At 36.3% G+C, this 21,480-nt stretch overlaps 1 protein-coding gene across 1 annotated transcript in view; it reads right to left on the reverse strand.

Annotated features, from left to right (window-relative positions):
* Osbpl11 (oxysterol binding protein like 11) overlaps positions 1-21,480 on the reverse strand; it is an 81,114-nt gene that overhangs the window by 17,029 nt on the left and 42,605 nt on the right. The window contains exons 8-10 of the mRNA XM_020184185.2: positions 17,917-18,057; positions 11,663-12,161; positions 7,255-7,441 (exon numbers count right to left, since the gene is read on the reverse strand). Of these exons, the coding sequence (XP_020039774.1) occupies positions 7,255-7,441; positions 11,663-12,161; positions 17,917-18,057 (827 nt within the window). The remainder of the gene's footprint in view (positions 1-7,254; positions 7,442-11,662; positions 12,162-17,916; positions 18,058-21,480) is intronic.

Consider the following 21,480-nt stretch of genomic DNA (forward strand, 5'->3'; position numbering starts at 1 on the left):
GTCTGGGCTGGCAGAGCAGCATAAAGTGCTTGCTTAGCAAGTGTGAGGCCCTGAGTTCAAACTCCAGAACCACTAAAAAAAAAAAAAAAAAAAAAAAAAAGGATGCTTACCCACTGGTATAACTCACTGGTAGAGCATTTGACTAGCCATGTACAATGCCCTGAATTCACTTCCCAATACACACACACACACACACACACACACACACACAAATTAGTATGGATTATTTTACTGAGTAAAAAGATCATTATTTTCTTTAATATATTTCATTGCTACTAATCATTTATTTTCTATACTATTTTTAATGGTTCCTTAATAGAATATACATATAATGAAACATACCTCTTTTAAAAATACAGCCTATTTATGTTGATAAAGTACCACTAATATACAGTTTTAGAACACTTCAACCACCAGCTGGGCTCTTTTACAGTCCATTTTTTGTTTCCACAAAGACTGGGCACCAAGATGAAAATGCCTATAAATGTTAGCTGGCACAAAGCAGTATGGTACACTCATACATCAGGGTTAAGAAATATATTCAAATGATAAGGACTTAAAATACAGATAAACACACTTAATTTGAAAGTGAAAAAAAAATGACCAAGAGCTTATGTTTTTAAAATGTATATATTTTTTAACTCATATGTGCAAACAATGTTTGGGTCATTTCTTCCCTCCTCCAGCCCCCTCCCTTACGCCCCTGCTCCCTTCCTTACCTCCCCTAACCCCTCACTACCAGGCAGAAACTATTTTGCCCTTATCTCTAATTTTGTTGAAGAGAGTATAAGCAGTAACAGGAAGTACTCAAGGGTTGAGATAAGGATAGCTATACATGGAGTTGACTCGCATTGCTTTCCGGTACATGTGTGTTATCTTCTAAGTTAATTCTTCTCGAACTAACCTTTTCTCTAGTTCCTGGTCCCCTTCTCCTATTGGCCTCTGTTGCTTTAAAGTATCTCCTTTAGTTTCTCTGGTTGAGGGCAACAAATGCTATCTAGTTTTTTGGGGTCTTACCTATCCTCATACCTTCCTGGTGTGTTCTAGCTTTATCATGTGATCATCCCCTTGTTATGTTTGCCCTTGATCTAATGTCCGCATATAAGGGAGAACATACCATTTTTGGTCTTTTGGGCCAAGCTAACCTCACTCAGAATGATGTTCTCCAGTTCCATCCATTTACCAGCAAATGATAACATTTCGTTCTTCTTCATGGTTGCATAAAATTCCACTGTGTAAAAATACCACATTTCTTAATCCATTTGTCAGTGGTGGGGCATCTTGGCTGTTTCCACAACTTGGCTATTGTGAATAGTGCTGCAATAAACATGGGTGTGCAGGTGCCTCTGGAGTAACCTGTGTCACAGTCTTTTGGGTATATCCCCAAGAGTGGTATTGCTGGATCATATGGTAGATCAATGTTTAGCTTTTTAAGTAGCCTCCAAGTTTTTTTCCAGAGTGGTTGTACTAGTTTACATTCCCACCAGCAGTGTTTTTCCCACATCCTTGCCAACACCTGTTGGTGGTGGTGTTGCTAATGATGGTTATTCTAACAGGGGTGAGGTGGAATCTTAGTGTGGTTTTAATTTGCATTTCCTTTTTTGCTAGGGATGGTAAGCATTTTTTCATGTGTTTTTTGACCATTTGAATTTCTTCTTTTGAGAAAGTTCTGTTTAGTTCACTTGCCCATTTCTTTTTTGATTCATTAGTTTTGGGAGAATTTATTTTTTGAAGTTCCCTATATATTCTGGTTATCAGTCCTTTGTCTGATGTGCAGCTGGCAAATATTTTCTCCCGCTCTTGGGTGATCTCTTCAGTTTAGAGACCACTTCTTTTGTTGAGCAGAGCTTTTTGGTTTTATGAAGTCCCATTTATCTACGCTATCTCTTAGTTGCTGAGCTGCTGGGGTTCCATTGAGAAAGTTCTTGCCTATATTCCTACTCTTTCCTATATCAACTTTAGAGTTTGGGGTCTGATATTAAGATCCTTGATCCATTTTAAGTTAATACTGGTATAGGGTGATATACATGGATCTAGCTTCAGTTTTTTGTAGACTGCTAACCAGTTTTCCCAGCAGTTTTTGTTGAAGAGGCTGTCTTTTCTTCATCGTATCTTTTTAGCGCCTTTGTCAAAGATAAGTTGGTTATAGTTGTGTGGCTTCATATCCGGGTTCTCTATATTGTTCCACTGGTCTTCATGTCTGTTTTTGTGCCAGTACCATGCTGTTTTTATCGTTACTGCTTGGTAATATAGTTTGAAGTCGGGTATTGTGATACCTCCTGCATTGTTCTTTTGACTGAGTATTGCCTTGGCTATTCGTGGCCTCTTGTGTTTTCGTATAAATTCAACGGTAGATTTTTCAATCTCTTTAATGAATGTCACTGGAATTTTGACGGGAATTAAATTAAACATGTAAATTACTTTTGGGAGTATAGACATTTTTACTATGTTGATTTTACCAATCCATGAGCATGGGAGATCTCTCCACTTTCTATAGTCTTCCTCAATCTCTTTCTTCAGAAGTGTATAGTTTTCCTTGTAGAGGTTGTTCACATCCTTTGTTAGGTTTACACCTAGGTATCTGATTTTTTTTGAGGCTATTGTAAATGGAATTGTTTTCATATATTCTTTCTCAGTTTGTTCATTATTAGTGTATAGAAATACTAATGATTTTTCTATGTTGATTTTATAACCTGCTACCTTGCTATAGCTATTGATGGTGTCTAGGAGCTTTTGAGTAGAGTTTTTTGGGTCTTTAAGGTATAGGATCATGCTGTCTGCAAATAGGGATATTTTGACAGTTTCTTTTTTTTTTTTTTTTTTTTTTGTCTTTTTTGTTTTGCTTTTTTTTTTTTTTCTATTTTTTCCTTTTTTTTTTTTTTTTCGGTGCTGGGGACCAAACTCAGGGCCTTACACTTGCCAGGCAAGCGCTCTTCCACTGAGCTAAATCCCCAACCCCGACAGTTTCTTTACCTATTTGTATTCCTTTTATTCCTTTTTCTTGCCTAATTGCTCTGGCTAGGAATTCCAGTACTATGTTGAATAGGAGTGGAGATAGTGGGCATCCTTGTCTGGTTCCTGATTTTAGAGGGAATGGTTTCAGTTTTTCACTATTAAGTATAATGCTGGGTGTAGGTTTGTCCTATATAGCTTTTATAATGTTGAGGTACTTTCTTTCTAGTCCTAGTTTTCTTAGAGCTTTTATCATGAAATGGTGTTGGATCTTATCAAAGGCTTTTTCTGCATCTATTGAGATGATCAAGTGGTTTTTGTCTTTGCCTCTGTTAATGTGGTTTATTACTTTTATTGATTTTTGTATGTTGAGCCACCCCTGCATTCCCGGGATGAAGCCTACTTGGTCGTGGTGAATGATCTTTTTGATGTGTTGTTGAATTCTCTTTGCCATTATTAAAATGTATTTTGGCAGAACTGAGGTTTGAACTCAGAGTTTTGCACTTGTGAGGCAGGCACTCTACCACTTAAGCCATGCCTGCAGCCCTTATTTTGGAGTTTTACAGTTTAGTTACAATTAAATAGTCCAACATAAACTCTCTTGTATATACAAGTACCAGTATCTCCTTACTGCCTGATCTCTACTGCACCAGCAGTGGTACCAATACTATTAATCTGATTTGCTCCTGCCTGTGCTTCCAGGATTTTCATTTCAGTTACCTGAGTAGAATATGCTAATACCAAAACCATCATCCTAGTTCATGTCACTAAGAGTAACTATTAAAAGAAATAAATACGTTAAATTCAAAGAAAAGAAAAACAAGGAGAGCTCTTAACAGTTGTATGCAAACCTAAGAAGAGCTATGCTAGGGAGAAAAGATGCTATCAGTGGCATGCAGCTATAAAAAAAAAACCAAACCCATGGATTCATACCTAAGAAATTCACTAGCAGTACTCAAAGGATTATTGGAAATAGCTACATCTTGGTAGTGTGGATAAGACATCTCTCAGAAGAAAAAAAAAAGCTCACAGTTTACTATATTTCCCAAGGAAAACATGCAAATATCTGCAGATCATTTATTGCAACAGAAACAGAACACATCTATCAAAAAGCTTATAGCCATGCTGGGGAAATAACAGGAAACAATTAAAGAAACAAGTTTTGGGACTGAGGATGCAGTTCAGTGGAAGAGTGCTACAGTGCTTACGTAACAGGAGCAAGGCCCCAAGTATGATCCCTAACACTGCAAAAGGAAGGAAAAAAGAAAAGAAAAATACGCATGTTTCATATAAACAATTTTTTAAAACCTTTGTTACAGATAATGAGTCCTGTAGTAATTCCAATACACAGAACACTCACATGCATGTGCATACACATATACATCCATACACACACACACACACACACACACTCTCTCTCTCTCTCTCTCTCTCTCTCAGAATGGTTTCAGAGCTTGAAAATAGTTTGCAAAAAAAGGAAACTAAAACCACTCTGTCTCCTTATCCAGAAAATATACTGAATAGAATAAAAACCACATGCCAGGAAGAAATAATCAGTATCACTGTCAATACTAAGAAATAGATTTGGAAAATTTATCACTGCTGTTGTTTTCCCTAACCATTCTACTGAAGCAGATCTTTCAAGAAAGTCTCATAAACACAAGAATGTTAAAGGGATGGAGATTTCAGCTCCGAGTTCATGTATATGAGGGTTCTGAAAACTTCTAGAAGGGGATGCCTCACACACTCCAAGGTCTGAACTACTGATAATGTTCCAGCACAGACTAAACAAATCAGTTACTAGCCATGAGGCAAAAGAATTTATGCACCAAGTAAATGTTGGTTCAGTGGCTTCTACAGTCCCTTCTAGTTGTAAGACATGAATCTTGTGAGTCAAGGAGTAAGCAGAAGGATATGTAATAAAGTGTGAACCATATCATTACCTTCCCTAGGGTAAAAGATGACTATTTTGATAATATCTACTGCTTCTGCTTAGGTAGTCTCTATTTAAAAAAAAATTCATTGCTTTAATCTTTTGAACACACACACACACACACTCTCTCTCTCTCTCTCTCTCTCTCCCTTTTGTTTTTGTTTTGCAGTGCTGGGGATTGAACCCAGGGCCTTGTGCAAGCAAGTGTTCACTGAGCTACATCCAGTCCTTTCTAGCAGCACTCTCTGTAACAGCCAAAAGCTGACACCTACATAAATGCTCATCAACATTAGAATGAATAAATCGATTGTGGCATAGTCATACAATAATACAAGTACAAGTAAGGAGAAAAAAACTGTAAGTATACAAGGATGATTGTCAAAAACCTATCACTGAGCAAAACAAGGTAGGCATGAACAAGAACACACTATATGATATAATTTATTGAGTTTGAAACAGGCTAACCTAAGCTGTGGAGTTAGAAATCAGGATAGTGGCTACACACAGCAGGGAAAGTGCAAATAGTCAACCTGAGAGAGGAAGGAAGGGAGAGAAACTGTAATGGGGCATAAGAGGGTTCTCATGTTACCAATATACCATTATCCAGATCAAGATGCTCAAAGTCTACTTGGTGAAAATCCATCAATTTGTGTATCTTTGTATATATGTTAGCTTTCAACAAAAAATTTTGAGGGAAAGAAAACTACCTTATATTTCAGGACAGGCAGAACAAAGGCTTAAGGAAAGAGTCAGTATTCTTCTGAAGACCCTATTAAAAAGCTTGCACTCATGTAGTCTAGGTAATCTAGGCAAGTGCTGAAGAGATTAACAAGCCAGGAAGGAAGTATAACAACTGGCCAATTCCTAGATGAAATCAGAAAAAAGCCGCTATTCAGCACTGGCATCTAAAGCCACTGCCTTCACTTGCTGTGCTTCTTGAACTGTTCTTTTATGATTAGACATTACTTTCACCCCAACTTAAAAACTGCTAGTGTAAATTAAACGTACAGAAGGGTTTCGCAGGGGGGAGAAATGAACCAAGCCTTGTATGCACATATGAATAATAAAAGAAAAAGAAAGAAAAAAAAAAAAGAAGGGTTTCTCTGAGGTATTACATACATATACTTTATTATACTTACAATATACTTTGATCATATTAACCCTTTCTATTACTCTTTCTCTTCTCCATCCTTATTTTAACAGTTTTTAGTGGGTTTTATTATGTTATTTTCACACAGTGACATAATGTATTTTGATATTATTCACCCTGATTACCCTCACCTTTCCCAGGAACAATTCCACATTTACATTCATGGTGTGTGTCTGTGTGTGGGGTCTAAATTCTGCTTATGAGAGAAAGCATGCAATATCTGTCTTTCTAAACCTGGCTTATTTTGCTTAACATGATGATCTCCAGTTCCATCCATTTTCTTGCAAATGACATGACATAGTTTCATTCTTCTTTATGGCTGAATAATATACTATATAAATACACACCACATTTTCTTTATCCATTTACCTGTTGATGAGCATGTAGGTTTATTACATAGCTTGGCTGTTGAAATCTTTTTTTTTTTTTTTTTTGGGCATACTAGGGTTTGAACTCAGGGCCTCACGCTAGGGGGATTCTCTATCACTTGACTTATGCCCGAGCCCTATTTACACCCTAACTTGCAACAACAGCTGCCCTCCACTGAGATCCAATTCAAATCTGAACTCCATTAAAGGCAGAATTGGGTTAGACAGTACATTATCTATTTGTTAGAAATTCTATTCTAAGGGCTATAAGCACAGCTCAAGTGGTAGGGCACTTGCCAAGCAAGCACGAGGCCTTGAGTTCAAGTCCCACTACTGTCCCCACACCCCGAAAAAAACAATTCTATTCTATATCTGGTTTGTGACTTCATAAAGGAAATTTTACAAGAATTGACATATTAATGATACTATTTTAAAAACTAGGTCATGATTTTCAGAATGCCTTGAAAGATAAAACATATTAAACAAAAAATAAACATGAATAAAAAACCCAATTTCAACCAGGTAAAAGAAAATAGATAAAGAGTAAGGGGTTATTCTTGTGCTGGTGCTCACACCTGTAATCCTAGCTACTTGGGAGGCTGAGATTGGGAGGACTGTGGTTTGAGGCCAGCCCAGGCAAATAGTTCCCAAGACCCATCTCCAAAATAACCAGAGCAAAATGGACTGAAGCTGTGGCTCAAGTGGTAGAGTGCCTGCTTTGCAAGCAAGCACAAAATCCTGAGTTCAAAACCCAGTCTCACAAAAAAAAAAGAAAAAAGGTGTGACAAATAAGTTATAATACAAGATCAAAGAATAATAATAAGAGCCACATATCATTAAAATAGTCTTACCGGTGTAGTTTGCCACCATAAAATGGCTTAGTATGAAAAGTGATGCTTGCTGAATACCCAGTTTTTGCACAGTTGACACTGACTTTGCCACCCAGTTCTACCCAAGGAACAGTCAAAATTGACCGGGCATATGCACAAGGTAGAGAAAATGTGTACTCTTCTCCATGCTCCAAGAGACTGAGGATACCTGAATGTGAAAGCATAACAGTGGTTAACACCTTCTAAAATAGACAGTTACAAAGAAAAATCCACATTGTTTTTTTCCTAGTAGCAAACATTACTTTGCTTAATCTTCACTTATCTTTGGATGATAATGACTTCATTTACATTATATTTGAAAATATTTTCTGGTAACGATGAATCAGGACTACTTTCACTGTGAACTGATACCTTTGGGACACATGGGACCAGTAAATGTTAATAGTTTGAGCCTCCTCTAATGTTCCTAAAAGTAAAATGAAGCCATAGCGAGAGCTGAAGGTTACTTATACTGCGTAATGTTAAGATTTGGACACTAGTACTAGTTATCTTTTCGGCAGCTTGGTAATAACTAGATAGCTAATGGTACACACCTTAAAACTCAGATAGTATGATGTTCCCAGTGTTCTTCATTCTAGTCTATTAGATTAAGGAAGAGGAAAATGTCATTTTATCATAAAAATTATGATTGTAAGTTTTACTTGTCAAATTCTGAAATATTTAGGGAAGCTACAAGAGAAGTAAGTAGTTTTCACACAAATAATATACTAAGGAGCTTTCCCATATTAAGAGATGCTATATTAAAGATGGTTTAAAAACATAAAAAGATAATTAATAACTGGTCTGTATTAAATAATGAAGGGACACTAAGGATACTTTTGCGCTACATGGCTAACCTTCTAAGCTCATTAGCTGTGTCATCATCAGACCAATCGCTGAACTGGAAGTGCACTTGTGGTCTGAACTCCCTTAGTGAAGGCTCACTAAGTACTCTGTTCTTAATGTTCACAAATAAGGGCAAGAGTTATGATATTTTAATATAGCTAATTTTTAGAATAATGAAAGACAAATAGATCCTAAAGTAGTGTACACAAAGATTCAACTATTTTTTTTTACAGTAACAAAATCTTAAAACTTTATTAACTTGTATTAAAGTAAAAAATAAAAAAGACCAAATACTTCAGTGAGTTTTACACACATCATTTTCACAATGAAAAGCAGAACCACTTTGCACAATTATTTTGGAATCTGTATTTACTGCATTAAAAGTTAAGTATCTCAGCTCCACAGGCTGAAGAACCTTCAGAGATGAGGCCACCTGCTGGCGGAGTGGCTCAAGAAGAGATAAGGAGCCACCTGAAAACGCACCAAAATTTCAGAAGTGGACCTTCAATTAACTATTTTTTGTATTGTCTTTAAAAGTTGTCATAAAGGGCAGTGATAAGTCAAGAATTATTTAAAGGGCTAGAAGTGTCACTCGGTGGCAGAGTACTTGCCTAGCAGGCCCTGGATTCTATCCCCAGTACCAAAGTGGTGGAGAGAATTGAGGGCTAGAGGTATTGCTCAATGGTATAGCACTTGCCTAGCATTTGTGAGACCCTGCATTCCATCCCCAGTACTACAGAATAAAAATAAACAGAATTATTAAGCCACTTATTAAGAAGCATAGTCTGGTAATCTGGTTATAATATATTTAAATAATGTATGACAGACAACATACTTGGGTATATTTGAAGTATTAATTATAATGTAATTCAAAGTTGGAAAAGATACTATATCTTTATACTTTTGTAAAAATACATGATTTTATAAATTGGGTTTATGCTCTTTGATTTTTAAGAATATATTTAGTATAAGGCAGCAAACCCTGTGGAATTTAAAATCTGAAGAAATATAAAAGTAGTTTTCACTAAATGTGATTTGGGTAGGCATCTAATGGCATAATAATAGACAGATTAGAATAACTGAGATTCACAGAATTCTGAAAGCTCAGTGGAAGAGTGTTTGTGGAGCACACACAAGGCCCTGTGTTCAATTCCCAGCACTGCAACGCCCCCTCCAAAAAACCCCAAGAATCCTAAAATCTCATTTATCTAATAACTTACTCAAATTTTCACCTACTAGTAAGAGCATAGTTAACAGGACAAAATGAATTGTCAAAAATCCCATTCCTCCTTGATTGTGTTTACTTCCTGCTGAGGATACCCAATGACAAATTCCAAAAGACAATGCATGAAAATACAGTAACACTTAGATACTAAAAACTTAACTATTTATACTCCTTTATGATAGTGAAGAGACTAATGCTTTTTCTCATTTCTTGAGGTATTTTCTTTCTTGGAGTGGAAGAGGCTACCGATACCAGATTCTTTCTCTTGTATGAATCAGTAAGAGCAACCGTCTAGGGGAAGAGTGTGTCAAACAATGAGGTTCTAAGTCTAGCTAGCATGATCCCAGGCATGTCTCATCTTTTTTTTTGGCAGTACTGGGTTTGAACTGAGGGCCTCATGCTTGCTAGGCAGGCGCTCCATGGCTTGAACCACTCCACCAGCCCTTACACTTCACTTTTCAACTGTGAGTAAATTGACCTATACAAAGCCTAGGCTAATATTATGGAGTCAATGAAGGTAGTGAACTCCTTTGGAGGAAGGAGTGGTATTGGGGCTTGAACTCAAGGCTTTCACCTTGCTAGGCAGGTACTCTACTACTTAAGCCATGCTCCAACTCTTTATGTTTGAGTTATTCTTCAGGGATGGTCTTGCGTCATGACCAGTGCTGGCCTCAGACCATAATCCTAATCCTTTTACCTATGGTTTCCCACATAACTGGGATCACAGCTGTGAATCATAGCACCTTGCATGTTGGTTAAGATGGGGGGGTCTCACTAACTTTTTGCCTGAGGTGATCCCAAATTGTGATCCTCCCTATCATTACCTTCTGAGTAGCTTAGAGCCACCGTGCCTGATGAAACTTTTTAAAAAAAACTAATAAAATGAGTACTTTGTAATGTTATAAAAGTTGTAATTAACTTGAAATATTATTTGGAAATCAATGTCATACCATAATAGAACTTAAAAAGAGAAAACTGAAAATGGATATTTTCTTCCCAGTTATAACTCAATCAAAATGTAGTCACACACAGAACTATGTCACATCTACATTTTGTAAGTTTACATTCAGAACAAATTATTCTCTGCACAAGAGTTTTCTTTCAAAGTTAAAATGACAGATTTTCTCCTGTCATTAAATTTTCATTAACTCTTCAATGGCTTTTAAGGACGTTGCTTTGTATTCTAGGCCAAAACCACCATTATTTCCTCAATTTAGTTTTTCATAGCCTTTTCATGAGGTAGGATTAAAACTTGGCAAAGTGTCTTAAAAAGTGTATGAATATCTTCTAAGAAAATATGAGATATAAAGATTTATCCAGAATATACTTCTTATTGTGATTTTTTTTATAACAATGAAGGTTTAGAAAAATTTCAGTGTCCAAACAGAAGAAAATAGTTTAATGAAAGGTGGAAAATAAGCATGGCAGGTGGGTCACCCCTGTAATACCAGCACTCAAGAGGCAGGAGAATTTTGAGCTCGAAGACAGCCTGGTTTATATAGAGAGAATCTGTCTCAAAACAGTAAGGGTTGGGATGTAGCTCAGTAGTAGAGCAATTTGCCTAGCATGCTTAAGCTCTTAAAAAAAACAGATGGCAAATGCATTTCACTGACTATTATGTTGTCATTGAAATATATGTTTTATCAATATCATGGGAAAATGAATATATTTAATTTTTAAAAAAGACACTAAAGTACACAGATAAAATTAACCCTAATTTGTAAAACAAAGTGTGAATAGGAGTGGTCATGGGTGGCTTATTCCTGTAATTCCAGCTACTAATTGGGCAGAGATTGGGGATCACCATCTGAGGCCAGCCCTAGGCAAAATGGGAAACCATATTAGAAAAATAACTATAGCAAAAAAAAGGGCTAGAGGTATGGCTCAAGTACAGTTCCTGCCTAGCAAGCCTGAGGCCCTGAGTTCAAACCTAGTACCTAATGGAAAAGAAAAACAAAAAAGCATGAATATACACACATAGAAAAAATATAATGTGAGGTCAAATTATCCATCTCTAGATTTCTAGATTAAGGGATTAGAGATGGTTTTATTTCTTCCTTTAAACTTTTTGTTTCCTAATATAATAAAGATATTTTGTATTTAAATTCATAAAAAAATCATAAAAATATGATTTTAAAGGAGAATTTACATTAGTCCATAGTTAAGAGCCCCCAACAAACATTTTTGAACACAATAAGTAGTGAAACAAAAAAATCTAGTAACATAACATTTTAAAGCTAAAATTAATATCTATACAGCACCCCAAAATCTAAGACTATCATCTGATACTAAAAATTAGAAACTGATTTTTCTACTTACCTTCTCCAACCATCGTCACGCCTATTGACATGCCTAAGAACTTGCTTTTAGTCCAGACATGTGCATTTACACACATCTTCCTTTCTGCACATTCCGCATAAAATCCTGAGACGGGAGGATGATGGGAGACCTGCTCAGCAACAAATCTGACTGTGTAACAGTCTGATCCCACCTGGCGCAAAGATTCCTCTGATAGGGGAGCAGGATTTGTGACCGCCTGGGTGGAAGAGCTACTAAGTACACTGGATGCTATCTCGTTTTTCTGTATCCTCCAGGAACAATGAAATGTTTCTCCAATGATAGGATTGTACGGCTTCTTAGCAATGGCTCCCTTACGGCCTTCATGAAATGAGGTAAGGTAGTACTCAACAAAACGAATCATTCTGTCCTCAGCTGTGGCTCCGTTAGTGATAGCTATAAATAGGTCTGGATGAGACATAAAATCTGCATACATTTCCAGCAAGGAACGCTTTTCTAAGATAAACGTAGGAAGCACCACCTAAAACAGAAATGATAAAAATCAACCAAGAGAGAAAATCACATCCATGTAAAAAATCTGTAGACAATTATTCTTACCACCCTGAAAGCATTTTATTATTTTTTTGGGGGGGGTTATTTCTTTTATTCATATGTGCATACAATGTGTGGGTCATTTCTCCCCCCTTTCCCCTGTTCCCTCCTTCCCCCCCCTTTCCCCTCACTGTTTTGCTCTTATCTCTAATTTTGTTGAAGAGACAGTATAAACATTATTAACATTAACATTATTAACAGTATTAATGTATAAACATTAATAAGGAGGACCAAGGGTTTTTGCTAGTTGAGATAAGGATAGCTATACAGGGAGATTCCTCGCATTGGAAAGCATTTCATTTTAAATGGGTATTAAGAACAAGGATACAAAGGAAAAGTATTTAGTTTCATTATATAATAAGCATGCTTAAAAGAAAATAAAATCCTTCCAAATGGTTAAGATTAAACACAAATTTAGGACATCAAGAATGTTAAAGAAAGAATTAAAATAAAGAATTCTCAAACTTTTAGACAAGATAAAAGTATCAGGAAAATTGTATTAAACCCCAATTAATGTAAACCATGTCTTTTCTCCTTCCCTACCTTAAACATAAATTGTGGGTTAAGACATGATAAAAGACAATAAATACCACTTCCTGAGAATAAAGAAATCATAGACCAAAGCAAAAATTGTAACTTATAATTAACGTTAAGCACAAGAGAAGTTATTTTTAAGAAAACAACTTTTGATACCTTATGTTAGGTGAGAAAGATTAAATATTTTACTTGAAGCAGAAATGAAGGCTGGGTATGGTGGTGCGATCCTGTAATACCAGCTATTGGGGGAGGTAAAGGTAGGAGAATGGTGCTCCAAGACAGTTTTCACAAAGGAAAAGGACTGAGGGCATGGCTCAAGTGGTAGAGTGCTTGCCTAGTAAGTTCAAGGCCCTGAGTTCAATCCCAGTACTACCACCAAAAAAAAAAAAAAAAGAAAAAGGCAAGAATAGGCTGCAAAATGGTTTAATTCTCTAAGAAACTGGCAATATTTTTCAAGAGCCTTAAGAAGTTCGTATTCATTTAACCTAGTAATTATTCTTCCATGAATCTTAAGTTAAGAATCAGAAGGAAAAGAAATGTTAAAAAAAGTTAAAGCAAGCTACATTTTAAAGTATAGTTCTAGTTAACTTAAATACAGAACCCTCACCTTAATGACTATTATAGTCTTTTTTTTTTCTTTTAGAGAAAAATCTTTTTCCATAGTTCTTTTTTTTTAAATTTATTCATATGTGCATATATTATTTGGGCCATTTCTCCCCCTTGCCCCCCACTCCCTCCCTATTATAGTCATTTTAAATGATGGTTTTGAAGATGATAAACAAAACACTGAATAATACAGGTTAAGATGGACTGAAAGCATATTTTTTTGGGCAGTACTGGGGTTTGAATTCAGGCCTCATGGGTGCCAGGCAGGTGCTCTACCACTTGAAATATGTCTCCAGCCTGAATGCACACATTTTATCTTTGCTACTGATATCCCATTAAAATTACATTCAATAAATTCCAAATAAAGATAAACCCAGAGATACCAAGAAAAGAGACAAAAAGCAACAAAATTTGGGTGGGGGGCTGCTTATTCAAAGCTGAATCTTAAGCAATTTATACTACAGATTCCCAAAAAAGTTTTGAGAACTGACAGTACCAGGTACCCCTGGATCTGGGGTTTTGAGGTATTGCTAAAATAAAGCCAACTGAGTGAAATATGTTTGCAAAGCTTAAGTCCCCTCCTCAACTTCGCACTTTTAGTAACTGCCCCTCTTGCACCACAAAGTCTATATAGGTTTAGTCTTTGAAGAGCAAAACAAGGTGGTTTATTCTTTAGATTGGGAAACACTGGGGACTTCTAACACAGTAGACATGATGCTGATAAAAAGTGTATAAAACCTTTTATAAATTAAATGTTAGTAACTGAGACCCTTTCCCACCCAGCCATCTTCTCCTCTTGGGACTCCCAGTTGCTTTATCCATCAAGAAGATGAGAAAAACTTTCTTCTGGGAAATTACTAACCATGGAGGAAAAACCCAGTGATACTGATGTAAGGTTCCCCAACAAACGGCCCCTCCAGATTACTAGACATGAAAACAGGCCTTTGCTGGGCACTGGGGTTCACACCTACAAACCTAGCTAGTTGGGAGGCTGAGATCAGGAGGATCACTGTTCAAGCCCAGCCCAGGCTAATAGTTCAGGAGACCCCATCTCCAAAATAACCGGAACAAAATGGACAGGAGGTGAGGCACAAGTAGTAGAGTGCCTGCTTTGCAAGCACAAAGCCCTGAGTTCAAACCCCAATCCCACTAAAAATAAATAAAGTGTTCAGAGAATTAGAAAAGACATTATATATGAAACAAAGTTATTTAAAAAAAAAAGAAAATTGAGAAAAATTTAAAACATGATAGCAAAAATTAAAACTCAAAAGAAGAGTTAGAAAATAAAAAGTAAGGAATCTCCGAATCACAGGAGAAAAACCAAGAGAGAAAAACAGAAGATGAGAACAGGAAGTCCAATGGACATAAGAGTTTCAGCAAAAAAGGAAATGGAAGAGAGAAAATCCTCAATGAAGTAATTCAAGAAAGTATTAGAGGGGAGTAGGGAGGAAATGGAGGGGCTGGGAGGGGCAGGGGGAGAGATGGCCCAAACAATGTATGCACATATGAATAAATGAATAAAAAAAAAGAGGAAGTATTAGAACAAAACTATATGACTTGTCACACTAAAAAAAAGTTCGGGTGCCAAGAGACAATGGATAAAAAAAAAAAGAAAGACCTATGTGAAGTTATGTCATTATACCAAGATTTGACAAAGAGAAGATCCCAAATAATTTCAGAGAGAAAAACAAATAGATTACAAAATATCAGCAACCAGAATGACTTCAGTATTTCACCAGAGTCCTGTAGCAAGGAGGTAATATCCTAAAGGAAAATTATTTGCAAGTTATGAATTCTGTCCAAACTAGCAATCAAACATGAGGGCAAAATAAATAGATATCTCAAACACACATTTTCACATTTGCTTCCCACAGATTTTTCTCAGATATTAAAGGAGGGTGTGCTCCAACAAAATACAGGCAACCAAGAAAGAAGAATGTGATACACATCGAGAGGAAATTCTGGTTCAGACTAGAGTGATATGACTCTTTATTGAAAAAAAAAAAAAAAGCTCAAATGTATAAACATCTATAAACCCAGAATAGTTAGCAAATACAGTGGCAAGAGCTACTGAGTTTCTAGGAATTCATACCATTTGGAGATTGCATGCAAAACAGAAACTGCACTATTCTACAAATCTCATACTCCATTTTTGTGCTGATTTCAGCCTTGGGGTAGGAAGGAGCCCTGGGCCTCATTTTAGTCTTACTCGGGTTTTCCTTCCTTCCTAAGAGACATATTGGAGACTGTCATCCACATATTTCATGCTGCCACTGTATTATCTTTTAAAACCAGAGGACAGAATGCCCTAAAGAAACTGGGCCATGGACTGGAGGTATAGCTCATGTAGTAAAGTGCCTGCTTTACAAGCATAAAACCCTGAGTTCAAACCCCAATTTCACCAAAAACAAGAAACAAAAAAAAAAAAAAAAAAAAGAAAGAAAAGAAAATGGCACTAATTCTGTCTGTATTTCACTTGTGATGACCATCAGCTGATGAAGTTCTTCTTACTCTCATCCTCATGCTTTGCTTATCTGGATTGGGGGAAGACACTTATTTCTCCCCTAGATGCAATGGCTTCCAATCCTGAGAGCTGGAGGTAGGTCACAGTTTGCTTAGAAGCAGAAAAATTTAAACAGTTCACTACCACTCAAGTTGTCACTGGCTGTCCAGAGCTAATACAGACTTTCCTGAGCCACTTATCTGAAAGAATTTCTTGAACAGAGGGATACTCAACTGAATTAATGAAGTTAAATTAAAGATTAATGAGTTTACGTATCAAGATAAATGTCCACTCCTTACTAAACTTTCAATGCAATCCACTCATTTTTAAAACCTTCTATCAAGCACAGTAAAGTTGTGCTTGCTAGGCAGGCATTTTACCACTTGAGCCATACTGCCAGCCCTTTTGTGATGGTTAATCTCGACTGCCAACTTGATTGGATTGAGAGACACCGTGTAAGCATTTCCAGAGACAATTAATTATGAAGACTCTTATCAAATCCCAAATGTTGTCAGAATGTTGGGAAGTGGTATAACTGTAGATGATGGTACCTAGTTGGAGGAAGTGGGTCGCAGAGGACATGCCTGTGAATTGTATATCATACCCTGACCCCTTCCTATCTGACTCTTTGTTACTTCCTGGCTCCTATGAAGTGAACAGTTACCTCTGTTATGCCTTTCCTCCATGATATTTCAGCCTTGTAAAAGGCCTAATATCAATGGAGCCAGCCAACCATGGGCTGAAACCTCTGGAATCATGAGCCAAGATAAATCTTTCCTCCTGTAAAGTGTTTATGTCTGATATCTTATCACAGCCACAAAAGGTCTAACACACAATATTTGACATATATAGGTTTTGAGCCTAACTTGCTTTTTAAAGTAACATCATGGACTAATTGTTTAAAACAAATTAAGACACACTAATTAAATAAATTAGGAACAGAAAGGAATGGCCTAAAATTAAAAACTATAGACCAGTGCTTCTCAAGCATTAACGTATTTATAAGTTACCTGGGAGTCTAACTAAACGCAGATTTTGTTCTAGTAAATATGGGATTGGAGACTGAGATTCTGTATTTCTGATAAGTTGTCAGGTGATGGTGATGCTATGGCCTTCTGATCACACTTTAAAAGTGGCAAGATTATAGACTAAGGGTGTACAAAATATAGCCTTTGGACTAAATATGCCCTCCTATTTGTTTGCTTTTTAATGGAGGGAGGGGGTATTTGTTTGTTGATGCTGGGGCTTTGTGCACGCTAAGGACTCACTTGACCAGTGAGCTTACCTCCAGGCTCTGGCTCCTGTTTTTATAAATAAAGTTTTGGTGGAACACAGACATACCCCTGTAGTTTATTGCCTGTAGCTACTTTCACATTACATAGTTTCTATTGAGTAGCTGCAGTAGAAACTATGATCACATAGCTGAATGTACTTACTATCTGACCCTTTATAGAAAAGATTTGCTGACTCTTATTATAGGTTATAGTCCAAATGTATTATCCATGTGTGAGAATTGAGAATAAGTGCAAATGCCAATGCCTTTTATGGTTTTATAGAATTATATCCTTTTCTTTAGGTTTTCCAGTATAGTATACCAATGGACACTTTTTATTTCATACAGAAACAAGAAGACTACAGGTGTCTTCTGCCATGTGATTTCCTGCAGCACAAGAAAATCATTAGAAGGGCAGGAGCATGGCTCAGGTGGTAGAGTACCTGCCTAGCAAGCAGAAGGTCCTGAGTTCAAATGCTGGCACCAGGGGAAAAAAAGCCACATTAGATTTTATTTGTTTGTTTGAGACAAGTGAACTATAAAGCCCAGGCTGGCCTTGAACTCAATACCTTCCTCAACTCTGGGTACAGGGATTAGTACACCACCATACCCAGCCAAACCATTAGATTTTTTATGAAAAGAAGAAATTCTGATCAAGAGACTAAGAAGCCAAACCATAAGAAATGAAAAGCCCTGACAACATTAACAGTTTCAGGTATCATCCTGACCTAATGTTCTCCACAGCCAGTTTGTCCTGCTACTTACTCTCGTCAAGTCCATGCCCAGCTTGAGCTGTGACAAGAGATGCAGGATAACACTGCGTTGCTCTTCTACAGCTCCCAGGTCAGCCTCCTTGTTGTCACAGGTGTCCTCTATCTCATCATCTGTGTTTATCTCTTCAGGTTCCTTGATAGAAAACAAAGCAGAAGTCAGGTTTATAAGTACTTATTAATATCCAGTAAGAATAAAAGGTTATTCTTAATAAAAGGTTAGGACTTGAGATATTTATATTAGGCCTAAACAAACCAGAGGACAGGCAAAAATTTTTCTGAAAACGTAATTCATTATTTGCCTATGGAATACATTTCCTTCAAAGAGCCCATTATTAAGTTAGTAGTGCTTGATCCACACAAGGCCCTGAGTTCAAATCCCAGTACCACCAAAATCAAATGACCAACAACCACAGCAACACACCCTAAAGTATGATTTTTCAAAGAGCCCATTATTGCTGATATTGAACACATGTTGGTGTGGCCACATATATCACATATAAAATGCATTTATTTTGTAAAAATGGGAATTTTCAAAAAGAACAAAGAATGCCTCATTTGAATCTCACCTGCCTGGGGACACTACTACTACCTAGATTTCTGAGAAATAAATATTTGCCTCTTTTTAAGATAAAGCTATCAAAGTAAAATTTAAAAGGGTCTTCATGCACAAAGTCTAACTAGTGTAAACTATATTTTGACATTCATTCATGCTTGAGGTTGTCAGGAAGAAATTATGGAGTTGAAGAGAATTCTAGGTACACATACAGAAACCCTGAAGTTATTCATGCATTCCATAAGGCCACAAAAAGTTCTCTTCAATGAGTCAATAAAACAACTCCTGAAAAACCTGAAAATGTATACTTTTATCATAATAGTTTTCGAGCTCCTAATGAGTGGTTAAAAGAAACAGTTTCATATTTGTTTTTATTTAAAGAATATTCCCAAGATTCTATAGACTCTTATACTGTCACTTTCCATGTTTATGGGGGGGTGGGTAGTGTCCCATCTCTCAGTGTAACTCCTTGTGAGTTTCCTATGCAAGACAGCTGTATATGAGGATGTTATCTTTTAGATTTTAAGTTATGAGGATTTTTAAAGGGAAATGATTTTTTAATGTCTCTGCTTTTGATTTTCTTTCACTATAAACTCTTATCAAAAAAGAAAACCATCTGTTCTCTATAGTTCGGAGGAAAAAATCTTACTCAGGTACAAAATCAAGAACTTAATATTCTCATAATGTTAAAAAACAAAACACAAGTTTTTAACCATTCCTTTGCTTTTATCTTTCTCCCTTTTTTTACTTGCCTTCTAATAAGGAAATTTATAAAAGCTCACATTCTCACAAATAAATTGATGACTTCATTCATTTCCTTATGTTAAGAGCACAAAAACAACTATTACTTGTATATATCAGAATTATTTCTGTTCTCATGATCTTGAGGGGCGCTCCCCAGGCTTTCTCAATTCTCTTTTCAATGATGAGTAAGTATGTAAGGAAGTGTTTCCTGTTATGTAGTCTTTTTTATTGTTGTTATTATGTAACCTTAAATCAATTGTATAATATAGTTGAATGTTTCTACTCATCATAAAATGGGGAAAGCTGATAGTCTTCCCTTCTATATATGGACATCAAATATGATCATTATATGAAATTATACTTAATTTCATTTACTCATATTTAATTTATATGAGACCTCAGAAAAGAATTCTTCAAGGGCTAGATTAAATCATTCTCTCCAACCTTCTGGAAAAGCACCATTAAATATGAGGTTAGAACACAGGTTACAGATAAATAATATAAAGACAGCTTAGGGTATAGCACATAGCTTAGTGGTAGAGCACATGCTTAGCACACCTAGATCTTATGTTCAATACTAGCACCAACAAACAAAAAACAGCTTTACTTTATGGTTTAAATTTTCATCACTGAAAATATTAAAGAAATAAAACAATCTGCTGGAGGCATGGCTCAGGTGGTAAGCGTACCTGCCTAGTAAACACAAGGTGCTGAGTTCAAACCCCAGCAACTACAACCAAAACCAAAAACAAAAACACAACAATCTGGTAGAAAAACTCTTTTAAAAGAATACAGTTTGCAATGTTTTTATAAAAACAGACAAAGCATGTGTTAGAATAGAAAAAAAAAAAGACAAATTATACTAATAACTAAATGCTGGTTCTACATCTCAGTGTGAAGAAAAGAATTTGGAAACTCCATTCTTTAATTATTATTATTATTTGAATTATTATAGATTATTAATATAAGAGGGTTTTTTGGTGGGGGGGGGGGCGGGAACTGGCATTTGAGCTCAGGACCTTGTGCCTGCTAGGCAGATGCTCTACCATTTCAGCAACGCCCTAGCCTTTTTTGTTTCAGTAGTTTTTGAATAGGGTCTTTCGTTTATGCCTGGACCAAGATCCTCCCGAGTAGCTGTGGGGAGAAGTGCAGCTTTTATTAGCTGAGATGGGGTCTGGTGAACTTTTTGCCCTGGTTGGCCTTGAACTGTGATCCTCTCCAATCTCTGCTTCCTGGCAGCTAAGATTATAGATGTGAGCCGTGGTACCCAACAGAACTCACCTTTCTTTTTAAAATACCTCTTAGTGGTCATTATAACTTTCTTGAAAGTTTGTGGCAAAAAACACATTATCAAAACTTTAAATAAACATGTCTGAATGTATAAAATCCGTACAAACCAGGAACAGTTAGCAAATAGAGTGGTAAGAGCATCTGAGTTTTTAGGAATTCATACCACTTGGATATTGCATGGGAAACGGAAACTGCAAATCTATAAATCTCGTACTACTCCAATTTTTGTGATTTTAGCCTTAGGGCAAGAAGGAACTATGGGCTTCATTCTAGTCTTACTGGGATTTTACTTTCTCAACTGACAGTAAACTGTCTATTGCTATACTATAAGTCTACAGCTTGATTTACACATATTTCAGAGAAGGCATCTATGAAGCTTTGGGATAATAAGTTTATTCTGGTGTGCCTGAATGGAGTCTGATATCTTTGGAAATTAAAAAAAAACAAAAACCAAAAACCTGTGTGTTTATGTCTTTTCCATTTACACTAGGTGACATACTTGGTCTATTCACTACTTCCTTCCTGCCTCTAACATGATCCTCTATCCTGTCTTCAACCTGCTTTGTGTTCTCAGTAAGAATAATGAATATGTTGGACTATCTGTCCTTCAGTTTATTGTTTTTTACTTATAAATTTTATCTCTAGCCTTGAGCTCTCTCCAAAGCTCTGATTCCATTATCTTAATTGCTTTTTAGGAATATTTAGGATCACATATCCTCCTTTTCTGTAAAATTTTACATGTTCAAAATCATACTAAACCTTCTCTCTCAAAAGTCTCTTTCTTCCTATTTTCCCCGTTTTGTGAGTGGCAACACAATTCTATCTTGTCATTTAGGCTCAAAAACTTGAGGTCATCTTTGATCCAGCCATACATCCAATCAGAGCCCAATTGACTTTTCATTTGAAATACACATTACCTAGTCCTTTGTTTTCATTTTTACTTAGTCTTCTATCACACTTTAAGTCCAA

This window comes from Castor canadensis, chromosome 5 (genome assembly GCF_047511655.1).
Source record: "Castor canadensis chromosome 5, mCasCan1.hap1v2, whole genome shotgun sequence".
Classification (NCBI taxonomy): domain Eukaryota; kingdom Metazoa; phylum Chordata; class Mammalia; order Rodentia; family Castoridae; genus Castor; species Castor canadensis.